The sequence below is a fragment of the Lepisosteus platostomus genome, chromosome 24 (assembly GCF_059453375.1).
Source record: "Lepisosteus platostomus isolate fLepPlt1 chromosome 24, fLepPlt1.hap1, whole genome shotgun sequence".
Taxonomy (NCBI): domain Eukaryota; kingdom Metazoa; phylum Chordata; class Actinopteri; order Semionotiformes; family Lepisosteidae; genus Lepisosteus; species Lepisosteus platostomus.
Genome location: NC_142634.1, coordinates 7,210,794 through 7,233,290, shown reverse-complemented (window position 1 = coordinate 7,233,290; position 22,497 = coordinate 7,210,794). Strand labels below are relative to the sequence as shown.

The window sequence follows — 22,497 nt, the reverse complement described above, 5'->3', positions numbered from 1 at the left end:
GTAAAATGAGGTTAGTTTTATCTACTACTAGGACTTAGTGAGACCTAGGTGAAGGTCAAATAAAGTTAATTTAGTACATACATTCTGAAGAAAGTGTACTTACTTTCTCAACCTACTGCAGGAAAAATATTAAACCTACACTGAAGACTTAAAAAACAAAAAGTACACATACCGTAGAAAATTAAACAGCAAATTCCCCCTAATGATCTGCTGTTTGGTGCAAAATGGTAGCCATACTTCACCCAGGTACTATACTGTAGGTGGATGAAATGGGTCCTGTCCTATTTGTGAAGCTATACAAATGCACAACATTTTATTCATTATAATTATCACAGATACAATTTATTTTAAACCTGGGCATTTGCTTAGCAAACTTGTCATTCTTACTGTCCAGGAGCATATCGAAAAACATTCTTGTAAAAAAGAGTAAACTGTTTTGGACCCAGTAAGAGTACAGTGGACTATTTGGTATGATGTGGCTATCTGTGACTAATTTGTGTCAAAATGAAGGGAAGGTTACTAACTGAATAAAATTACTGTTGGCCAGACAGGCTCAGTGGCTGGTAAGGTTGTTAACATAGTAGCTATTTAATAATTAAGTTCATTGCCTTTTGGAACAACATTTTCTTTGTTTGCTTTAAGGTCTGTACGCATACATTATGGATATTTTAAACCATAACTCATTTACCATAAATATTAGCTAATATAGATGGGCCATTGTTCTGTGTCTTTTATTAGATTCTGTGATGTGAAGATTTATTCCTATAGTTAGCTCTTTCATTATTCTTGCTAATTACCTGCGCCTCTTCTTCCATCAAAGTACCATACACTGGTAAAACATAATTGCTTTTGCCATAAATCAGCTTTCTTCAGTAATGCTCAGACACTCTCAACAGTTTTTCAGTCCATTAGTACAAACAGCTTGTAAAGTTGACTTAATGTTGGTTTTGATAAAATTTATCATTAATTCTGATTTAACAGCTGACTTTTCTTTCTGGAGCTTACACCTCAAGATTATTATCCATTACATTGCTAGGAATCATTAAATACTTTTAAAATGACTGTTTTGTTATTTTTCTTTGACATTTGTTTAATTAGATAAATACAGTATAAAGTATAATGAGCCTTTTTAGGTTTTGAGTTTTGAATTCTGTTCTACATGTTTTTTATCAGATATACTGTACAGTATGCTTGAAAGAGTCTGAAGTAGTCTTTTGAATTGCTGCATAATAAAGATGTAAATCTGTATTTTGTTTGCTTGGGTCAAGTACAAATATGTGTACAAAAGACTGTTTTTTCAATGCCATTATAACATATCCAAAGGTTTGCCTAGGTTAGATCCATAGGACAGAAAGAAAAAGAACAGTACCATCTCAAGCATCTGTGGAAAAGGAGAACGATGAGAAAAGGAGAAAAGATTTTTTCTTTTTTTTGTGCGATATTTATTCTGAAACCTGTCATGAAGAAATACAGTTCAGGAACAAAAAAAAAGTCTCCTCATGGAAACATCTAGCCATTTGATTTTTCACTTAAGGCGTAACTAGGAAAACAATTTGGTCTTGGATGCACACATAACATGAGGAGAAGTGTATACAGAGATGTGCAAGTTATTTTGTGAACAAAGGCCTAGAATCTATCTAATTCAAACAAATGTTAAAAGTGAAACATATTTTCAATTCATTCCATTTTATGCATTCCTGAGGCACATTTAAAAGTAACATAGTCTAGAAATACATAACTTAGAGTTAAGAATGAGACTACATCATTAGATATATTGATCATTGTACCAGTGAATTAATTGAATTAATGCATTTGCTGCAAGAAAAACACAGGTACATCTAAAATGAACATAAGCAATGAAAAATGTTATGAACTGAAGATTGCTTATCTGTGGTTATAGATGGCATGAGCAGTGTAGGAAGCTGGGAGAGTGGAGGCTCATGGGATTACACTTAAAGCAAGAGGGAACAAAATATCACACAGACCCTCTCACCATACAAATAATGCAGACAATCTATATGTAATATCTCCATCCATCCATCTTCCAATTGCTTCATCCAATTCAGAGTCATGGAGGAGCCAGAGCAAGGAATGGGTGTGGGGTACACCCAGTGCATCACAGGGAAAATAGACACACTCACACCAGGGCCAATTTCATGTTTTATATGCATCTGGACTGTGGGAGGAAACTGGAGCATCTGGAGGACACTCACAAGAACACAGGGAGAACATTTTGTACAAACTCCAAGCAGCTAGCACCTCAGATCTAGAATCTAATCCAGGGCCCTACCACTGCGAGGTAGCATGCTAACCATTGTACCACCTACTGTACATACATACTGTATTAGGAATTTTTATTAATAAAAGAGATTTTAAGACCATTAACTGCCACTGTAAATGTCATATCTGTTTTGCCAGTATTATGACCTGCCTGATTTGTCTAAGGACACATTTCGGTAAAAAGAAACTCAAAGAAAAATAAATACTTTCCAGCTATTGAAGACAGTTCTGTTCTATATCATCTTAGCTCTGAAAATAGTGTTGTGCTGACTAGAATCAAGATAAAGGTATGAAGGCTCCAATATCCTCTGAGGAATAGCTAGCTTTCAGCCAGGCTGAAAATAGGTTTCCCCCAGTCTGCTTTATGCCTTAACACTATATGGCAACTTTTAATTAGAAAACCAATATTTTTCCTTTGTAATCTATCTGGGAAGAAAGGTCAAGACAACATTTGCAGAGGCCTCGTTTTTCTCATTTTTACTACTAGGAATGAGTAAGAATTGGTTTGTATTTTGTGTTTTATTCCCACCTCCATTAGCTCATTGACCAGATTTTTCTATTGTAGCACACCTGTTTTTGGGGGGAAGGTTCATTCTTTCTTTTCTTGAGGATTGTTATACAGTACATGACTTCAGGCGATGAACTTTCTCAGTAAGTCTGCTGAGGACTGTACGATCCTTTTGGCAAGTGCTGCATGATTGTTGCAAATTACTGAAACCGCAAAAGAGAGAACTGCTCACTTCAGAATGATAATGATTCAAGGCCAGAAAACCTTTATCATTTATTCATATCCCTGCTCTCACCCCTGACCTGCAAATAAGGTTGTAGTAAAATATGCACGCCCCATTCCATAACATATTCATCATAATATTTGACAGGTTGGCAAAATACAAACTTGGGTGTTGTATAGAATTCTGCGTTTTTTGTGGCCTTTTTGATATGGCTGAATTCCAAAACTCCATTAATGTCACGCAACCCATTCCCATAAACGTTTCAGGAAATTGGTGGATGTAGAAGATGTGTCACTCTGGATATAATCTAGAGGTCTGTTACATTGAAATCTGCATTTCACTTGTCAGCCTCTGCCTGTCATCCTTCTTGTGATATGTCAGAGCCCACATAGGGCATCTGCCATTTTTGTATAATGTGATTGAGTGAGTGTACAGTTTAGACTGCTTACAAATATGCACCTTAGAATGTGTGATTGTGTCTGATTTACATAAATATGTTGAGGATTTGTTCTGAGCCTGAAACAAACAAGACAGATAACATCAGTGGCTAGGAATTAAAATGACACCAGTTTAAATAGAAAATGACATATAGAGCCTGATTTTTTTTTATTGTGGGCAAACTGCCCATCTAATTCTTTTACTATTGATTGGGCAGCTTGCCCGCGCCTTTCTCACAGTGGAAAACTGGGACCATAAATTGTTGTTTCTTATAGATGTTTGCATTGAAAATTCTGTCCTTGAGGGCTTTGCAGTTACAATACATATACTGTACATGCATGGAGAATAAAAACTATATTGTACTTCATATACTTGAAGATCGTGTGTCTCAGCAGAACAAGAGTCTCTTTCCGGAGGCCCAGAAGAGAGCTCAGAATCTTATTTTCTCCTTCTTGATGGGGATTTTCTTCAAGGTCATGCAGAGGAGAAGCAGTCATCATGAGTGATGTCAGAGTGAAGTTGATATCTGACACTTCTCGACTGCCAGAAATGTACACAGCCATAGAAATATAAATGGTAAAGTCCCTTCATTGTGAGAATGGACATTTAATTAAGCCAACATTGTCGTAACCCTTGGATCTTCTGCTTTTTTTTGTTCTCAATTCTTTCATCTGACAGACAGTGGCTATTCTGTGATACTCTTTGCGACCTTTTGTGAACCTTGTCTATCAAGGACACGTTTTTTGGCGTTTAACCTAATAACTGTGTTTAAGTCTAGAGACTGACAAGAAGGACTATGTAATATAAGTGCAGGCGGTCATGTGTCTTAAGGTCACTGAATATGTTGACAAGGCCTTTAATGAGGCTCTGAGGAAAATGAAATGTTGCACATAAATTACACCTATGCAGAGTCACAGGCAAAAGCCCTAGGCACATTGGAGAAGGATGGAGAAAACAAAGTGATGTAGAGCAGAACCAAAATCATAATCCACTGAGAGCTGGTATGCAGCATAAATGCTTCAATTTATTTTGGTATTAGGCAAATCCTTTTTTCTTTTCGGTACAAAGGTTTCAGAATAAATAGAAAGAATATAAAAGAGAGTTGCATTATTTAAAATAGACACAACTGGGGCTAAATTGGTAGCCTAGAGACAACACGATGAAATACGAACTTTGGGCGGACATGTTTTCAGATGCCACTAAAAGACTGTCATTAAAAATATTTCAATTCAAGAACAATTATAATGCATATGACTGTTTGTCCGGCTGGTTTAAGGTAGTAATGATGCAGATGAACTTAAAAAGTATATTTAACAATTCACAGAGGAATGCTAGGATTCTTTTCCATGATATCAATGCTTTCTTTTCATTTAGAACTACTGTATAAAGAATATTTTGCATGACATGTCTAATTGAATATGTGCTATTTTAAAAGGACAATAATGGTTTCCAATGAAAATGATATTAGATTCAATTTCTTGCACATCTTGAGTCACTTCTCAGCATTGTCTTTGCAATCATGTGCAAGCAGAGCCCAAGGTTTCTGTTGATGTATTCTGATTGAAAAGTTGGGCTTTTCTTGTTTCCCAGAAGAAAAGGAAATTATTGAAATCCTCATTTTGAGAGAAAAAAGGCTGCATTTTGTTCCTCTTGTTTCTCATTAATATTTCAGAACAAGGGACAGGGTAGCCTTTTGATGTACAGGATGAACAGAGCATTTGTTCCATTTAGATTGACTTCTAACTTTATTATGAAGACGAGACTGTTTTGGCAGCTTACAAATATCAAAGAGGCAATATTAATAACTACTACTTCATGCAAGGTCAGGGGATACAAAGCTTTTAATAAGGTGGGTTCTTTGTAACTATCTGTGTCTCAAAGATAACTACCCAAATCTCATCACTGTGTTTTTATAATGTTGACTAAAAGGAGCAGTTTTACATCTTCATTAACATTATTTCTATGGTTTTCTGAGCAAGAGGACGTTGTTAAAATCCTGGCACAGTGAACACCAGCCTATTGTCTGTTAAATTTCATTGCCAGGATGACTCTTGGTTGTCCTTGCCAGTCATATTCCTTCTGAATAGATGTTCCATCTTTCATGCAGCTCATTCAGAATGAACAATGTATTTTCCTTCCCTGTTCTGCTGTCCCCAGCATGGAAAGCATATTTAAACACCTCACAAAGGGGTCACATTTTCATTAATCTGGTAAAAAGAAAAATAAATCTTTAAGTGCTGCAGCTGAAACAAAACTTTATGTGATTCAGCTTTTAATACCAAAGTCCTTATTATACTGTATACTATTATATACTATAACAGTATAGTACTGTATATTTTATACTATTCCTGTAGCAATCATGAAAACAAAACAAATACTACCAGGCACTGACATTTTTCAAAATGTTATGCAAGTGTTTAAAGACCTATATTGAACAAATTTTATTTGTGCTAATATGTTTTTAGCTACTGTATATGCAGCATTCTTTTTGTCATTCTCTAGTATTGACAAATTCGAAAACAACAGATTTTTGAGATGCAGGCATTGCATTGTTTGTGGATAGTATTGTTTCCCAGTAGCTGTACACAATTACAAGCCTTAGGACCCGAAGGAACTGACCTAACCCTGTTGATGCATCTAAACAAAACTTTAGCAGCTTTGACAAACTGATTGTTAATCTCACAGAGTATATTATCATGCAAGATGACTAATTTAAAAATGGATTAATTAGGATAGCAGCTTTTATTAGGATAGTTGTGTATACTGTAGGTTTAGTTTTTTTCGTATTTATTAATAAACACTGTCATGTAAGAGCAAGAATGATGCTATGAACACACTGTTTTCTAGTTTTAAGGTACCCTATTTTCAGCTATGCTTTAAAGACCTGAAACTTTGAACAGAAACCCTAGCTGAAGCTCTTTTTCAGACCTTTGCCTTTACAAAATTTTTGCTGTCTCTCTGAGAAATTCTTAACCCTCTTAGAGCTCCCTAAATAGTTTCTGATCTGTAACTTTGGTTGGCAGTTTTGACATATATCCTGGAGTTTTTCCTTTCAGGTTGTAGCAGAGAGGATGGGGCGACAGTGGCGAGGGCTAGTTGTCTAAAAAGGAGATTCAGGCACCATCCTAACATTTCCATTTAAGAGGTGTAAGAGTTTAACAAGCTGTTCTCTGCCATGGCCAACAAACATGGCATACATATCAAAGAGGTTCACGAGACAATGCCCACCAGTGCATATTACAGAGTTTCACTGGACAGTGCCCACCAGTGCATATCACAGAGGTTCACGAGACAGCGCCCTCCAGTGCATATCACAGAGGTTCACAAGACAATGCCCACCAGTGCATATCACAGAGGTTCACGAGACAATGCCCACCAGTGCATATTACAGAGTTTCACTGGACAGTGCCCACCAGTGCATATCACAGAGGTTCACGAGACAGCGCCCACCAGTGCATATCACAGAGTTTCACTGGACAGTGCCCACCAGCAACAGCTGCCAGGTCTTAGTTTTCACAAGAATCATAATTCGATCTGAAATGCTATGCTACATGGAAAATAAATTGTAAGGAAGAAAAGCAAACAATGTCTATATTTTATTACATACTGTACTGTAGGACATTGCTGCACATACTGTACAGTACATTCTCTTAGACCAGCTGCTCAACTGCAGTGCTTAACAAACCATATCAACATCTGGAAAAAAGAAATTCATATTCAGTGGAAAATCTAATTAAGTTCTGCAGACAACCCCAATGATTCTCTTCTATTCTTCTCTTTTCTGGTTTAAAAAATGAACCTGGAACACAAAACCAATGCATTTATAAAGTTCTGACTGCCAGTAACCTGGCATCATTTATCATAGCTTGAAAAGAACAATGGATATTCCTCTTACATTTGTTTCAGGTAACATAAAATGACCTTTATTATCAGTTTTATCATATGAATTTTAATTTATAGTGTGTATGACATTTATAAGTCTATAGACTTAACCAGTGGGAATGGATGTTATTGATCTTGCTGTCTATGGATCTCAGATTCAATTTAATCTTACATTTTTTTTTCAGTTAACACATTTAAGACAAAGAAAGATATTAAAATCTCCTTGATATAAAAATGAAAGGGACCACAGTTGCAAAATAAATTTGGTAAAGTGTCAAAAGTGCTAATGAAAATAAACAAAAGGATAAAAGATGCAAAGACACACTTGGGTTTAAATCAATGCTCATTCTCAGTTTGCAAACATTTTTTAAACTTTTTTAATCTCAGGTTACCGATGCAATATACCTATCTTTATAGAAAAACAGTAGGTAATTTTTGTACTATTCTGCTTACTAAACACAGTATTTACACTTCAAAATCATGTTTTCATCCAGAATTGTATGAGCATCATGACAGAGCTTTAGAATTACATTTTGTTTTTCAGAAGGAGCGACATTATGTATGACTGGGTACTCGTTGGCTATCAGTTTTCTTTTTCAAAATGAGAGCAGGATGAAGCCATGGGTTTCCTGGAAACAAAAGCCAATAAAGGTTTTCCGGTGTAAAGAATCTTTTTACATCATACGGGGTAGGAAGTTAAAGCCACTCCATTTCAAATATTTTAATTTAAATTCAATGCTAGTATTCACAATATTCTGGATATTCCCACCATGCTATGCAAATGTACCTTTTCCTGGTGGTGTGGATTATTCAAATAAAACCTTTCAAGTGACCAAAAAAGTGCATATCAATTTATTGCAGCTGCGGCAAATCCATTTGTCATTTGATCTTGTCCTATATGTCAGTTCCACCAAGGCTAGCCCACAGGGTACTATAACAATTGGTAAGGAAACATCCTCATTATGTCTCCAGGCATTAAAGGTTAGAACGAACTACTGCTTTCAGAGCATTGTCACAGACTTTCCATTTCAAAAATTGAAAATTCCACTCAATTCAATGGACTGCAATTGTTTGTCGCTCAAAGTTCTTTAAGAGTCCATGTTACCTATATTATTTTTTTATATTTAAATAAATGGGGAAGGAAGTGGTTGACTTAATTTATTTTCTAAAGAACAAACTGCTGTTTAAGGGAGATTGTGAGGTGTGCCCATTCAGAAACCTCTTATCCCAATACATTTTAGAGAATGTAACCCAGGCACATCAAAACCAATGGTTCCCTCACCTTAAAGATTAGCCTGAAGCAGTGCTCATTTGGGTAGGTTGTCTGCTCTTAACAGTGGTAAAGTGGGACAATGATGAGCTTCTAAGGTCAGAAAGGATGTGTTCTTAGGCAGAACATCACCAGACAGTAAAGTCTCCATAGACAGTGCAGTTCACCAAGAATTTTTACCTTTCAAAAATTTGAGACATCTCCTCAACTGTCAAAAAATAAGTCTCTCAAATGTACTATTAGAGCACTGATTTTTATGTTCAACAATTTTCTCTGAATTCCATTCTCCTACTGTACATCTAACTATTAATTAAATTCTCTGTCATTTAGGCGTCTTTTAGGAAAATGTTTACAGTGGCCAATATTTTTTGTGAGTTTAAATTGGACTTGATCAACCAACACTCTTGCCTCTTTGTGAAAAGTGTTGAATGAAAATGATTTTCATGACCTACTTTTGGGTTATTTTAATCAAATGAAAGTACACACAGCAACTCTCAGTTCAGCTGTAATTTACTTGAATCGTAATTTATTTAAAATCACTGATCAGGCAGCCGTCTTGGCAGGCAGTCAGCATGGTGTTAGACAAATAAGCACTTATTGCTTTTAAAGTTTTCTTAAACTAAGTCTGAGTGTTCTGGGTGGGTGGGTTCACTGACTAAAAACATTAAAAAAACATTTGGACCTCACTAACTCTAAACGATGTCTAGACATCTAATAATACTGCCCATGCTTTAAAAGCAAAAGTATAATGAGACATAATTTAAGAACAATGTGATCAAAAATGTATTTAATGGCTTTTTCATCCCAAATCTGTAACAGAAGGTCGTGTCCCCTCTTTGGGATCTACATACTGTGGAATACTCCCACATCAAGTTATGGTGTCTTTGAAAAATGTCTTGACGACAAATGTCTGAGAATTGATGCTGTGTAATTCTAAGGTTGGAGGTCTCTATAAGCATCTGTGTTGCTGTACTGGTAAGAACACAAGTGCAGTTACAGATGATAAGAGGTTATTTGGCCTAGCTAGTTGTAGTTATAAACATTCAGACAGCTTCATCTGCCTTTGACTTGGACAGATCTTTGCTTGGATGAGGGAATAATCATTGCATCTAAAGAAGTTACAGCAATCATCAGAATTCCACATTGCACCTTTGGTCTGCTAGTTACAAGATGCAATCAATGAAAAATAAGAAAACATCGCCCCCTCAACATTCTGCAGGACCCGATTTTTGCTTTGATTTTTATATATACGATGAGAGATTTTATTTATCATGGTAAGCGCTAAAAAGAAACTTTTGAATTGGATGAAAAAGAAAAAAAACCCAAAATGGTCAAATCCAAATATCACCTTTTATGAACACAATGTGTCACTTTGCAGGGGCTGCAGGTCTATGGGGGATTTGGAAGAATGAGATTGTTTCTCAGTAGCGTCATCTCTGGCTTTAGCTGAGGGACTAACATGGCCTTCCTATTTTTCCTAGTAAAAAAAAGGTATTTATTTGATAAATACACAGCAATTGTTCCACCCAAAATAATATTTCAATTAAAAGATTTTGACCTTCGTGATCAGGAACAGCTGACTTCAGTGAGAGAATCTGGCTGATGCACTGATTTCATCTGTTTCATTTGCACATCCTAGCTGAAATTGTGAACAACTATGCATTTTTACAACAGAAGACTCAGCCATTTGTGGCCCATGTGATTACTATCAGACTAAGAAGTACACTGCATTTTCTGAGGACAAATCTATGTACAGCTGTGGTAGGCACTGGAACTGCTGCAGACTTGATGTGTTCAAAGGACATAAATCATAACTTCAGCAATCAGCTTGTTCATAAAAAACAACATGCCAAACATCCAGGCTAATAACTAAGGACAAGCATCCATCTGGTCTTTGAGACAAAATGGTGGGGCAACTGTAAAAAAGCAAATAAAAATGAACAAACAAAGTAAATAAAATTCTACTCACAGCCATGTTTTATGCTACATATTTTTCAACACATACAAAACAAGAGAAGCAGGCAGTTAAATATGGAGGTCTATTTCAAACAAACAAGAAGACTTAAAATTGAGCATCTATTCAAATTCAGTGATGTGTGCTGGTTATCAAAGATGCACATACTGTATCATAAAATGCTTAAGAAAAATAACTTGTAAATATATGTGAAATCACCACAAATACTAAACAAATTTGATGCCATGAATCACCATAAGATTATTTTAACTATGCACAATAACAAACAAAATAATTATTTGTAACTTCCAGGCATACATACAGTATAACTGTAAGTCGATCAATATCAGTGTAAATAGTTCAATTAGCTATTACGGTTTTCTCAGATGACATTTCTGTTCTTACTGTGTTCAAATTAAAGATTTAAAACTTATTTGGCAAATAAAAATATTCTTATACTCCTGTACATGTGTCATTCATAAGCCTCCTGCTTTATGTACTTGATAGAGACTTTTTAGAATTTGTTCTTTTTCTATTGACACATTACATTTTTGTCTTTTCATTCAATGATGTAATCTAGGCTTTTATTCAATATCGACTGTCAGCATATCTTCAAACGGTACATACAGTATGAAGTATCATTTATTGGCTCTTCCTTTCATTAGACAATGTTTTCCTAAAAAAGGGGGACTGTGGAAATTTTCCAAAGTTGCAATATTTATCCTGCAATAAAAGGGAACATCATAATTATGAAATCACCTAGAAGATTAATTTGTGTGTCATATCACATCACTTTCAATAACTGCTTATGCAATTCAGCGCCACGGTGGCCCGGAGCATGTGTCAGGAAGCACCGGCACAAGGTGGGATAAACCCTGGAAGTTTTCTTCCATTTCAAAACCAACAAATAACAGCTGTTGGCACCCTGGCTTTGACTGTGGATCCAAAGAAAATAAAGGCAGCTTGCATATCTGGAGCTCAGACGCCTATCATGCACAAATGCAGTGAAAAGCAACCAGCAAAATTAAAATTCTTTCATTTCACGTGCTTTTCTATGTGACAATTCATCTTATATTAATAAGAAATGTATTTTTGGTTAAAAAAACTCATATAAAATAGGCAAACATTTAAAGAAAGTCTTATGCAAACTTCACTGACCGTTTCTAAAACGATGTCTTCTTAGGAATTAGCACTAGAGGGCTGTTGTTTTAATTCTTGACATACAGCATAACAAATGTTAAGAAGGCTCCGCCTCCGAAAGGGTGTGTTTTGTCTTCTTTCTCCTTATTTATTTGAAGCGTGGAATTAACCTCTTCCAGTGCACCTCGTACGCTGACCTTGTTCCCGGTTAAACGTTTGGATACATAGTTTGATAGCACAGGATCACAGACAGCGAGTTATGGTTTAGAAGCAGCATTGGAAGCGTTATGCATTTTGATCATGTAATTTGGACATACAGTATAATAAACACCTGATCCACTGTAGAAGCTGCTCTTCTTGTCTGAGAGGGATGATTAAGGATGTAAATTGTTTCCAGGTCAAAGAAGCAACATAAAAAGACAACACAGCACCGAAGCACTGTCACAATTTTCAAGTCCGCAACAATATCAGCCAGTGCCCTGGTACGAAAATACACTATCGTCTGTTAATTTGTTTTCCTTTTTTCTTATTCGTTTTGACATTAACGCTGCACCTTTTAGAATAGATTTGATTACGAAGTACTAAGGCGGACAAGATGCCTAGTTACTAGACTTCCACATTTTATATTAAATAACTACTGGAGCTCTAAATGGGATTGGGGAAAGAAGGTCTTCTTGAATATTTATGAACTGCTTCTCCGAACGTCACTGCGCAGAAGAGCTCTCTGTCTGCGTTAGGCGCTCACAGAGACTGCGAGAGAGGGAGAGGTAGAGGGAGGGAGCGAGCGAGAGAGAGCGTTTGCAGAAGAGAAGCGTTGGTTTGTACACCATGCAGAAGGCGTTAAGCATCAGCACCGTATCCCAGCATCAGAGAGCAGAACCTTTTCAACTTTCACCCACCCAATCCCGGCACGTCGGTCTTTCCTCGTTGCGCGATTGACTTCGGTTATAAGAGATAAGAAACAGCGAGAAATAAACCCATTCACATACAAAAAAATCCGAAGCGTTCGCTAAAGGATTGTGTGACTAAAGACGCCTTTGAAAAAGGGGGAATGTTGATGCTCTGCTTCCGAAGTCCTTTTGCAAATCAGAAGATTGCCATACCTCAGTGAGGAAACTGAAGGACTGAAATATTATTGGTATTTTCGAATATACAGAACCTGACATATATGCACGTTTTAATTTGCAGAAGCCCGTTGCAACAGAAAGCAGAGCTTCGCTTGCTCCGCGATCTTCAGCTATCTTTACAGTCCACTACAGCGTGAACGGTTTGCTGTATGCAAATTATCATGTGGGGACATAGCGGGATCTGAAAGAAATCAGGAAATCATCTAGCAACCTCATCAACCTTGAACTTGTTTTTTTTAGCAAGAATCAGTTTTCCTATCGTCTTGAAACCCGACACGCTGATAACATTTTGTTCACCTTTAGCCCCGCTAATGCGTTGAACGCTTATTTCTTGTAAGCGGTGGTGCTGAACGGATAGCTCTCTGTGTTTCTGTGCATTAGGAGGGGGTTGTGTTAGACTTTTCTTCTGCTTTGCATTAGCGATATACTTCATCGTGTTCCGAATGGTTGGGCGTGCACGTGCTGTCCAGGCTTGATGCCTTCTGGTTGAATGGTTCTTCGGGTTTCATGGCTGTGGCACGCAAAATCAAAACTTTGCTGACTGTCAACATTTTGGTTTTCGTGGGGATTATCTTGTTTTCGGTGTACTGCAGGATCCAGAGCCGCTCTGAAGAGATTGTGCAGATCGGAAGAAGCTCTGATCAAAGAGTCAGAAGCAGGAATGGCAAAGTTTCTAATCTGGTGGACAGACAGTCCATACTCCAGAGACTTGAGCACCTCGAGGACGTGGTCTACAACCAGTTAAACGGTAAATACTTTTTTTTTTTAAATCTTGGTCATACGGTTTTGTGTTCGTTGGTAATGGTTTAAGCAGTAGAATACTATTACTCACACTATTAAAAAACATGCACAGTGTGGTTATATTTATTGTACCACCTTATAGTATATTTATAGTATCTCCGTAGCGGAAAGCACGCTGGAAATTCAGAGGATTCAGTCTTTCATTTAAAAAGCTCACTCCAAGTCCATTCCGCAAAGATTTTCAGCTTCTATGGGTATAGGAATGGACCTTTTTTAAAGGTTATTCATTTTAGGAACGTCCTGGTAATCACTAAATTCTGCTGAACATTTAGGAAACATTTAATTAAATCGTTTTCAGTATCTGATAAACAACCACAAGGACTTCAGCGGTGTCCTGTAGATCTCATATTTACATTAATATTAACAGGGTGAGATAAAAGCATCTTTAACAATAAAATATGTGACCTTGACAAAAATTGTTCTCAGTGTCAGGAAGGGGAATTTCCCTTACTTGGAGTGGTGTGCTATTAGGCTGCTAAGTTTATAAATGAGCTATGCTTATAAAAATTAGATTTAGGTTCTTTCATAAGTTACCCACACATGAGATTTCTGCTGCTTCAACTTACAGTTATTTTATTTAAAACACACAAGATAACAAAAGTAATCACTGCAAATCTTGCAGGCACACTGTTATATTATTTATGATATATTATGAATGTGTGATACTTTCAAAATTCCTGTTGTGTTCTAGAGAGGCTAAAGGTGTAGAAATATATACAAAAGACAGAATACTTGTGCAGCATCCTTTAAAATGTTATATTCCTAAGGCATATATACCCCTCATCATAGCAAATCGTATAATGACTTATAATGCAGTTGATTGAATAACATTCCATGAAAGTTAATGTAAATGCATACTTTGAGAGATCATAATAAATGGGAAAAAAAGATTTTGTCTTAATTACAGTATACTGTGGCTCCTGCTCTAAATAGTTTTGCAGTTTCTGTACAATTATTATTTTGCACTGCACCTGTTTTTTTTTTAATACATATTCAATCATGCAGATACAACATGCTAAACTGTGTTTTTCTGGGTCAGGCATAATATTGCTAGCTCTTCTTTAAACACATTGGATTTAAATTGTATTTGTGGGTCAGTAAATACATCCCGTTCATGCCTAGATGCTCAATGATAACTAGATTCTGTTATCTGAAAGAGGTCATTTAAATTTAATGAATTTATGATCAAATGGTGCATCGTCTATATTACATTATATTTCCATTAAATTCTGTAATGTATTGCAAGTATATTAGTCTTGAAAGCATGACCAGATCCTTCCAGGTTTTTAATGACAGCTATTGTAATCTTTAATATTGTTCATTGCAATACAACAATGTATGTGTTGTTATGAAAAGTTTTGGATTTAAAAACTGACTTTATATGTGCCGAAACAATCAATCATTTTTATTGTTTGCACAACAAATATTATAGCAAATGTGGTTTCGTGTAGTACAGTGGAATTTATTGGATTGTAGTTCATGCACATTACATTTATAGCATCAAAAGGTAAAAATATGACCATATATTTTTGTATAACTTGTGTGAATATTTTATATACCTTCAAAAAGGTTAAGCAAACAAAATTATCAGAATGTTTTTTTTCCTCAAGAGTCAATATTGATCATCTCTATTTCTGAAATTAAATTGATTTCCTGCCAACATTTCCTACAAGGATATTACATTTTTCCATTAAACCATTTAATTTTGGAATTTACACAAGTTTCTGTACTTTATACAAGAGCTCTTGCCAGTTTCAAGGGTTCTTGAAGGGAGAGTATAGTCTTTATTCTGCATTAGAAGATTGAGCAGTCTTAAATTTCAGTATGCATCATATTAGCTACTGCAGAACAGAACATTTCCAAAAATAAGCAGGGCATAGATGGCAATACTGTCATTCACACTAAATTAAAATAAAAAGCCACATGAAGTGTCCAGAAAGGTAGAGAACTATACAACCTGCTAACAGTCTAAGATATATTTATATTAAAACTGGATTCACCATGAAACAAACTTAGAAACCCTCCTGAGATAGAGACATTTACTTAACTGTGAAGATGGTGATTGAGCTATTCAGTTTTTAACGCATATACATACTGTAAAATCTTGCTTAGATTATTTTCCCTAATGGGAAAGTAGTTCTTAAACTACTAGGGAACAATATTCTACAGCTTCTGTACTTTCTAAATGTATTCATTATTGTAGATCCGTGCTCAACATTATGCAATAAAATAACAAATCTTGAAAGACACTGGAGAATTCCCTTAAAAAGCATAGTCTGATATTCTAGAAAGGCCGCCTTTACAGACAGGAAACCCAAAAATACTTGCATTCAGAAAGAGAGAGACAGGAAATGTTGTCTCCTAATTCAAACATTTCTTACATCCATTTTTAAGGATCTGGCAAATGGATCTAACATTAAACTTTAAAAATCCCAAACATTATTTTATTATTATTATGTATCTAATAATTGTCAAATTGATTATGGCCAGACTCTCACCTGAATTCTCTATACTCACTATTTTAAAATACATTATATTCTGTCCTTGGAACTGAAACAGAGTAATACATAAATATGAATAAATGACATTGCATTTCTCATAAAAAATGCAAGGTTTCAGCCACAGAAAAGGCAGCATAATGGAAACATATTAATGTATGCACCATTCAAATGCTATTCTTAAACCACGTTTAAACTGTTGTGAAAGGACAGACAAGTGTGTGTTTAATGTTGTTAATGATGGCAAGGTACATATTTTATTGATGTTTATAAAGGCAAATGAACTGTTTGGATTAGGGGTGGCTGACTTTAGAAGGATTATCCTTATTTGTGCCTTGAAACGTGTGTTGCTCCTTTTCTTCTACAGTACTGTATATGATCAAACAGTGATATCTTTTGATAAATAGCATGGTTTGTTCTTTTGAGATTCAAAATGGCTTTGTAAAAGGTGAAGGTGATTGTTACATGGTGTGGTGCAGTTGGCTGAATTATTTTTTTAATCATTTGGATGGGAAGAAACTCAGTTTGTCAGTTTGCATTATTCCTGTGTGTTGAACAGAGGAAAACCCTAATGCTTACAGTTTGGAAGTAAGGTTGAAGTAAGAGAAATCTTATTGACAAGCTAGACTCCCTGTAATATTTATTTGTTAAAGCCGGATGTACACTGTTTTTGACACGAGTGTAGAGGTTTTTATGCATGTGGTGAGATGCACTGCTATCATCTTTTAAGATTATTTTGTTCCTCTGCCATTTTCACAATAACGCAAACTCTCAAACTCACCCTCACCATTTCTTTCTTGTTTGTCAACAGTATAGGAGGGATTCTTACAAAACTGCATAACCAGACCCCATATTCAATAAACATAAAAGAAGTTGCGCTGTTTAATTAATTAACTTATATTTTAATTCCATTATATTAATGTCACAAGTTTTTTAAGTATGTCATAAGTATTAAACGCAATACTTATGTTGTTCACCAACAGTAGATGAAATGGCACGCAGAACTGGCCTTTAGAGTGCTTTATACTTCTCCACTTCAACTGTAAATGGTATATATTCCATCTCTGGAATTATTTTTTTAATTCAACTTTTCAGTGCAAACAGGATTGGAGATGCTGTTTGACATCTTATCATTGTCTAGCTGATCCATGTCTTCACCAACAGGTCTAGCACCTGATCCACAGTCTTTCGACTGACAGCTCAGAGAAACTAGCAGCAATTAAGTTCTTCACCACCTTTGCAAGCGTAGCGTATTTTCTGGGGGATAGTGGACCATCAGGACATGATATTGAATACAAAATATAAACATGCATTTAATAGCTTATTTCTGTGATTGTGCTATTCACTTTATGTGCATAAATTGTAAAAACATACTTGCTCTTGAACAGGACATGCACTTGCTGTCTGCTGTGCTATTGATGCACCACAGACACTGCCAGTGAACATGGCAACAAGTTCTACAATAGGTGTTTAACAGGAGCGACAGACATTCATCAGTCGCTCATAAAAAAACTCGTCAAAAAGATGGCTTAAGTGGTCTAGAGAATCACTCCCCATTTTTCATTTTGATTTTTTATTTTTATGTCATTATTTTAAGGGAGTGGACAGGCCAATATTAAATAGTGCATATCTCATTTTACTTCATTTTGTCCATATTGGTATGTTATCGAGGACACATGGTGAGATGATGACGTACCTGATTCATAGCTATAGGATTGGGGGTTCTAATCTGGACTGGCAAGGCATCTGTGCAGAATCTGCTTGTTCTCCCTGTGTTTGTGTTAGTTTTCATCGGGTGTTTGGGCTTCCACCAACCTTTTAAGAACATGCTGAGTGAATGATTTGTGTCTTTAAGTTATCCCTGAGTGCATGTGCCCTGAATTGTCCTGAGTAGATCTCCGTTCAGGATATAGTATCACTATATATATCACTTTGTGCCCTGTGTTTCTGGGTTGTGTTGCTACTGTACATCCTTTCCTGGGAATAACTGACTTTCAGATAATGGTTCTATTATATTGGTTTAAGCTTAAATAGTGTGTATCAATAATTATAATGATGTTAGGTAATTATTTAGCACAATACTTTTTTATGCTTTTTATCCTATCAACACTGAATTGCTAAGTTATCAGTGCAAGCTGTTTCAAAGTGGCGCAGTATTAAGAATGAAATGTGTCTTCATTATGTGCTCAACAAATTCAGACTGTCATTAATACTGATCTCAATAAGAGGCCATAACTGGTGAGGCAATGTAAAATAATTAGAATAACGCAGCACCAGGTGGCTCAAGTGGTTTAATTACAGTACTGATACAAACAGGATCTGGGGATCATAACTCTGCCTGCTCTCAATGAGGATGGTAACTGGGCTCTCCTTAACTGCCTGAGTGTAGAGTAAAGTAGCCCTGGTGCCTTTCTCCCAAATGACCCCATATGCTTGAGGGGCACCACATACACATACAATATTAATACAAATGGCGAGAATAATTTTAATATCAATTGTGATGACAACATTGGTTGAAAAAAAAAGACTGAAGAAAGAAACTGAAGCCTGTATAATGTATTAAGTATTGTAATGTATTCATATAAGAGGATGCACTATAATTTGATTTAGTCCACCTTACAGAAAATATGTCTAATGCATGCATTGCTTATCTCCAATGCCTGCTGTTTTGTAAACACTGGAAATATTGCTTGGTTCCCATCACACTGAACTGCATATAATATAGTGACTAAAGTCCAGTTTAACATTTATTTTTTATGTATAGATTCGAAAATACTCCCATGCTAGAGAGAATGGCAAAAACATTGTAAAGATCAAGCAGAGAGCAGCTATTTTTAGTGTTTTCCTGTATATTAAGGAGCCACTAATCTGATAAGGTTGCACTGTGTGCAGAAGAAGATATGGTGACTTCTGAGCCCCTTCACTTGTAATTAATGGAGGAGATTTTCAGTTACCTTCTGTACTTTGCTCTTTACTTTATATATACTCCACAAATCCCACCAGTAATGATTGGATCTTTCTTCAGCTGGGAGAATAACAGCTAGAGAAGTGCAAATACTGGATTATCTTCCATTCTAACAATAGAGGCAATATTGAATTCTGTATCTGCTTTGAATGGATTGTGTACGATGCCACAGACCCACATACATACTATACATATTACAATGTGTGCTCTCTGTGTGGCATGAGATTCAAATTGAAATTTATTTTAAATAAGATTTAATTAATCTAGACTGATTTGAAAATGTTTTCTTTTGCCCATTATTACACATGGAAAGCTAAACAGATAATTATGAAGTATGTATTGAACCATTGACAAAATGATGTGCACTTCCTATCTATGAGTTTGCTTCTTTCTTTTTTTTTTCAGTTAAAAAGCTCCTATTTTTTTTTTAAAAAAAAGCTTTTAAGGCTTTCACATCTGCACCATTTGGAGTTTTTCAGCTTTCAACATTTTTATTCCCCAAGAAAGCACAGCCTACAAGATTATACCATATCTAATACTTTTACAATTAAGCATTAGTTAGCAGACTGTTATGAATAGTGAGCAGTCTTTTTCATTTTGACTTGTATATGCATGAAATGAATCTAGGTCAATTGCTTATTGACTGGAATAGTCTCTCTGAATACATAAATGATTCATGCTATGAATATGGCCTAACCTTTATACCAATGTAGCAGATGTTCCAAGTATAGTGACCTCTAAAAGTTTCATAGGAAAGTAATCTGGAGAAGCTACCATTACTTTGATATAAATAGATTGTTTAGCTTTTGTAAGGGAAGTATTTTGACGCTTTTATTGTGTTTTTTTATGAACTGCCCAGTTGTGTTAATAAACAGTTTAACTAATGCATACTGTAAATGATATGTGATATAAATAGTAAACAAAATAGTTTATAGCTCAGCAGAAACTTCCAGTATATATACAGTACAGTATACAGCATACCTGTATATGGCAAAATGTTAATAGTCACTATTTCTCTATATGGTGGGTGCAGCCTTATACTGTATTCTGTAGAAATTGGTCTAGGGTGAAAAGAATACCTAATATTGATTAACTGCATTAAACTGTATTCTTTTCCCAAGAAATATTGTTTTATATAGTCAATAGATCAACCAAATACTCTATTTTATTTATTTCTTCATGGAAAATGAAAGACTTCAGGGTCTTACTTTGTAATAGAACCTATAACATAATGTCAGTGAAGGTAAAAGAAGATATTTATGTTTGCCCTAGACATTGTAAGCTTGCCTTTTAGACTTTCTTTAACTGTTTCCCTCTGTTTTTTAGCTTGATAATCTTTATTTCTACTAATATAGCCTCCATTCTCAAAGATACTTATAGAGAGACACTCTTCACAAAAGCTACTGTGTGATACATAGTTTCATGGTTTTGTGAAATCTTGTTAAAACATGAAGCTTCCTAGACTTGATCATTCTTCTGTGAAATGCATTCATCCTTCTCACTCTGGATGGCTTTTATTTTGGATCTGAGAAGTTATTGTATATGAAAAAAAATCTAAATAATTACATTGACTAATACTACTACAGATATCAAAGGCCTTTCATGATTTTTACTTTTACATCAGTACACAAAGGGGCACCAAAAGGTTGCAGGTTTACATAGGTTCAGGTGCCAGGTGGCAGTTTACATTGGTTCAGCTGCAACTGGTAATTTCAAATCTGAACTGTTAGCCTGGTGACCTGTTCTCACTGGTTATTGCTTCCTTCAGCAGTAAATCAATGCTGTATTAAGCAAGTGTACAGCCACCATTGCTTTATGGATTGGCTGTATTTTAGTTCTTAAAAAAAACAACTCTTGAGGGAGTTATAACTCAGTTTTACTGAAAAACAGATCACCTTAACTGCATCTATTTCATAAATATTTATTAATTCCAAGTGTCTCTTTTAACATATATGTATTCATTTTAGCATTGAATCACTCACAGTGTGCTAAATCCTTGAAACTTGGAGCAATGTGTTAAAAAGTCAACATTAGATCCATTTTTGTTGGCCTCAAAGGAGCTGTTTCATCAGTAGTTTGTTATAAAAATCTTTCAAAAGATATATATATCTACAGCATCTTGTTGGCTGCAGCACAAAGCTTTCAGATGTCTTTTAGGAAAATTATATTATTTATGCTCTGCATATTGAATATGCACAGGCTCCTCAGTATGGAACTAAGATCTAGTTGAAAATTGCAGTCCTTGCATTCATGCTGTGGCACAGTATTGATCATTCTGCATTTTAGTAAGTAGCACTACGGCTGAGCCATTCTGTAATGCTTGCCAATGCACGTCTTTGTGAGGTTTCTTCTTCAGGCTTGCCCCTACACTTTCACAGTCTACTGGGCTGTAAAAAGAGAGGTTAAGGACTGGCTAAAGTAACTGCAGTGAAAATATGAAGAATAAACAGACAGAAAAACAAACCAGACTAGAAACAGTTGATCAAGGAAACCTAAATCTAGTCTAAGATACCTTTATTTATCAGGGATACACCTTTATGCAAAATGACTTGCATTTCCACCTATTTATATAACTGGGTATGGAGTGGGCAAAGTACTTTACTCAAGGGTACAGCAGCAGTATTTCCAATTACATGCCATGAACTCTAATCACTGCGCCACAGTGCTTTCCAGGCTACAAGAAAAGATACAATCTCTTTTGCCAGTCCCTGACTGGAAACTTTGACAGTTAAAGGTTTCCATTCCACTTCATCACATTTTACAGGTGCCGGGTATGGTTTTAACCTTCACAACCTGGTCTTTATTGTTTTTAATCTTTTGAAAACGGAAGCAAAAAGAGAAGAAAATGGCAAATACAAAACAGCACACCCACAAGCAGCTCTCACTTTGAAAACTGATAGGAAAGGAAATAAAGAGAACATGTTTTGAAGAGATGAAAAGGTGTCTGATCACTAAGGACATAGTCGGATAATGAGAATTTCATATTAACATAGAAAGAAAAAATAAATTTGTCACCGCACTAAGGCTTGGATTAAATCAAAACCTCACCCATCTGCCAGCTACAAATTCCAAACCTCATCCTTGATGGTAACTTTCCATTGGGTAGAAAAGAGGGGTTTCAGGCAAACACAAAAACTCCCACATGGTTTCTTCTTGAATTTACAATTGGCAGATGGCTTGAAATTTGTTTAATCCAGGCTTAAGTTAATTTCCATGTCCTACAAAACCAAAACATTCATATTGAGCCCCAGATTCCTCTTATTAAATTATCATATTGGCTTTGAAGAGGAGCAGAGATATACATTTACCAATTCATTGTTGTGTTAATGAGGTTTATAGGGAATACTTTTCTGACTTAATGTTTTTAAACGTGCAGAAATTCCCTGTAAGTAATATGGGAATATCTCTAGG

General features: G+C 35.7%; 1 protein-coding gene across 2 annotated transcripts in view; it reads left to right on the top strand.

The window, feature by feature from the left end:
- Positions 1 to 11,969: 11,969 nt before the first annotated feature.
- galnt9 (polypeptide N-acetylgalactosaminyltransferase 9) overlaps positions 11,970 to 22,497 on the top strand; it is a 147,258-nt gene continuing 136,730 nt past the window's right edge. Inside the window, exon 1 of one of the 2 annotated variants that reach the window (XM_088618116.1) lies at positions 11,970 to 13,570. In XM_088618116.1, coding sequence (XP_088474242.1) covers positions 13,330 to 13,570 — 241 coding nt within the window. In that variant the 5' untranslated portion in view covers positions 11,970 to 13,329. The remainder of the gene's footprint in view (positions 13,571 to 22,497) is intronic. The other variant, XM_088618117.1, reaches the window with a different exon arrangement.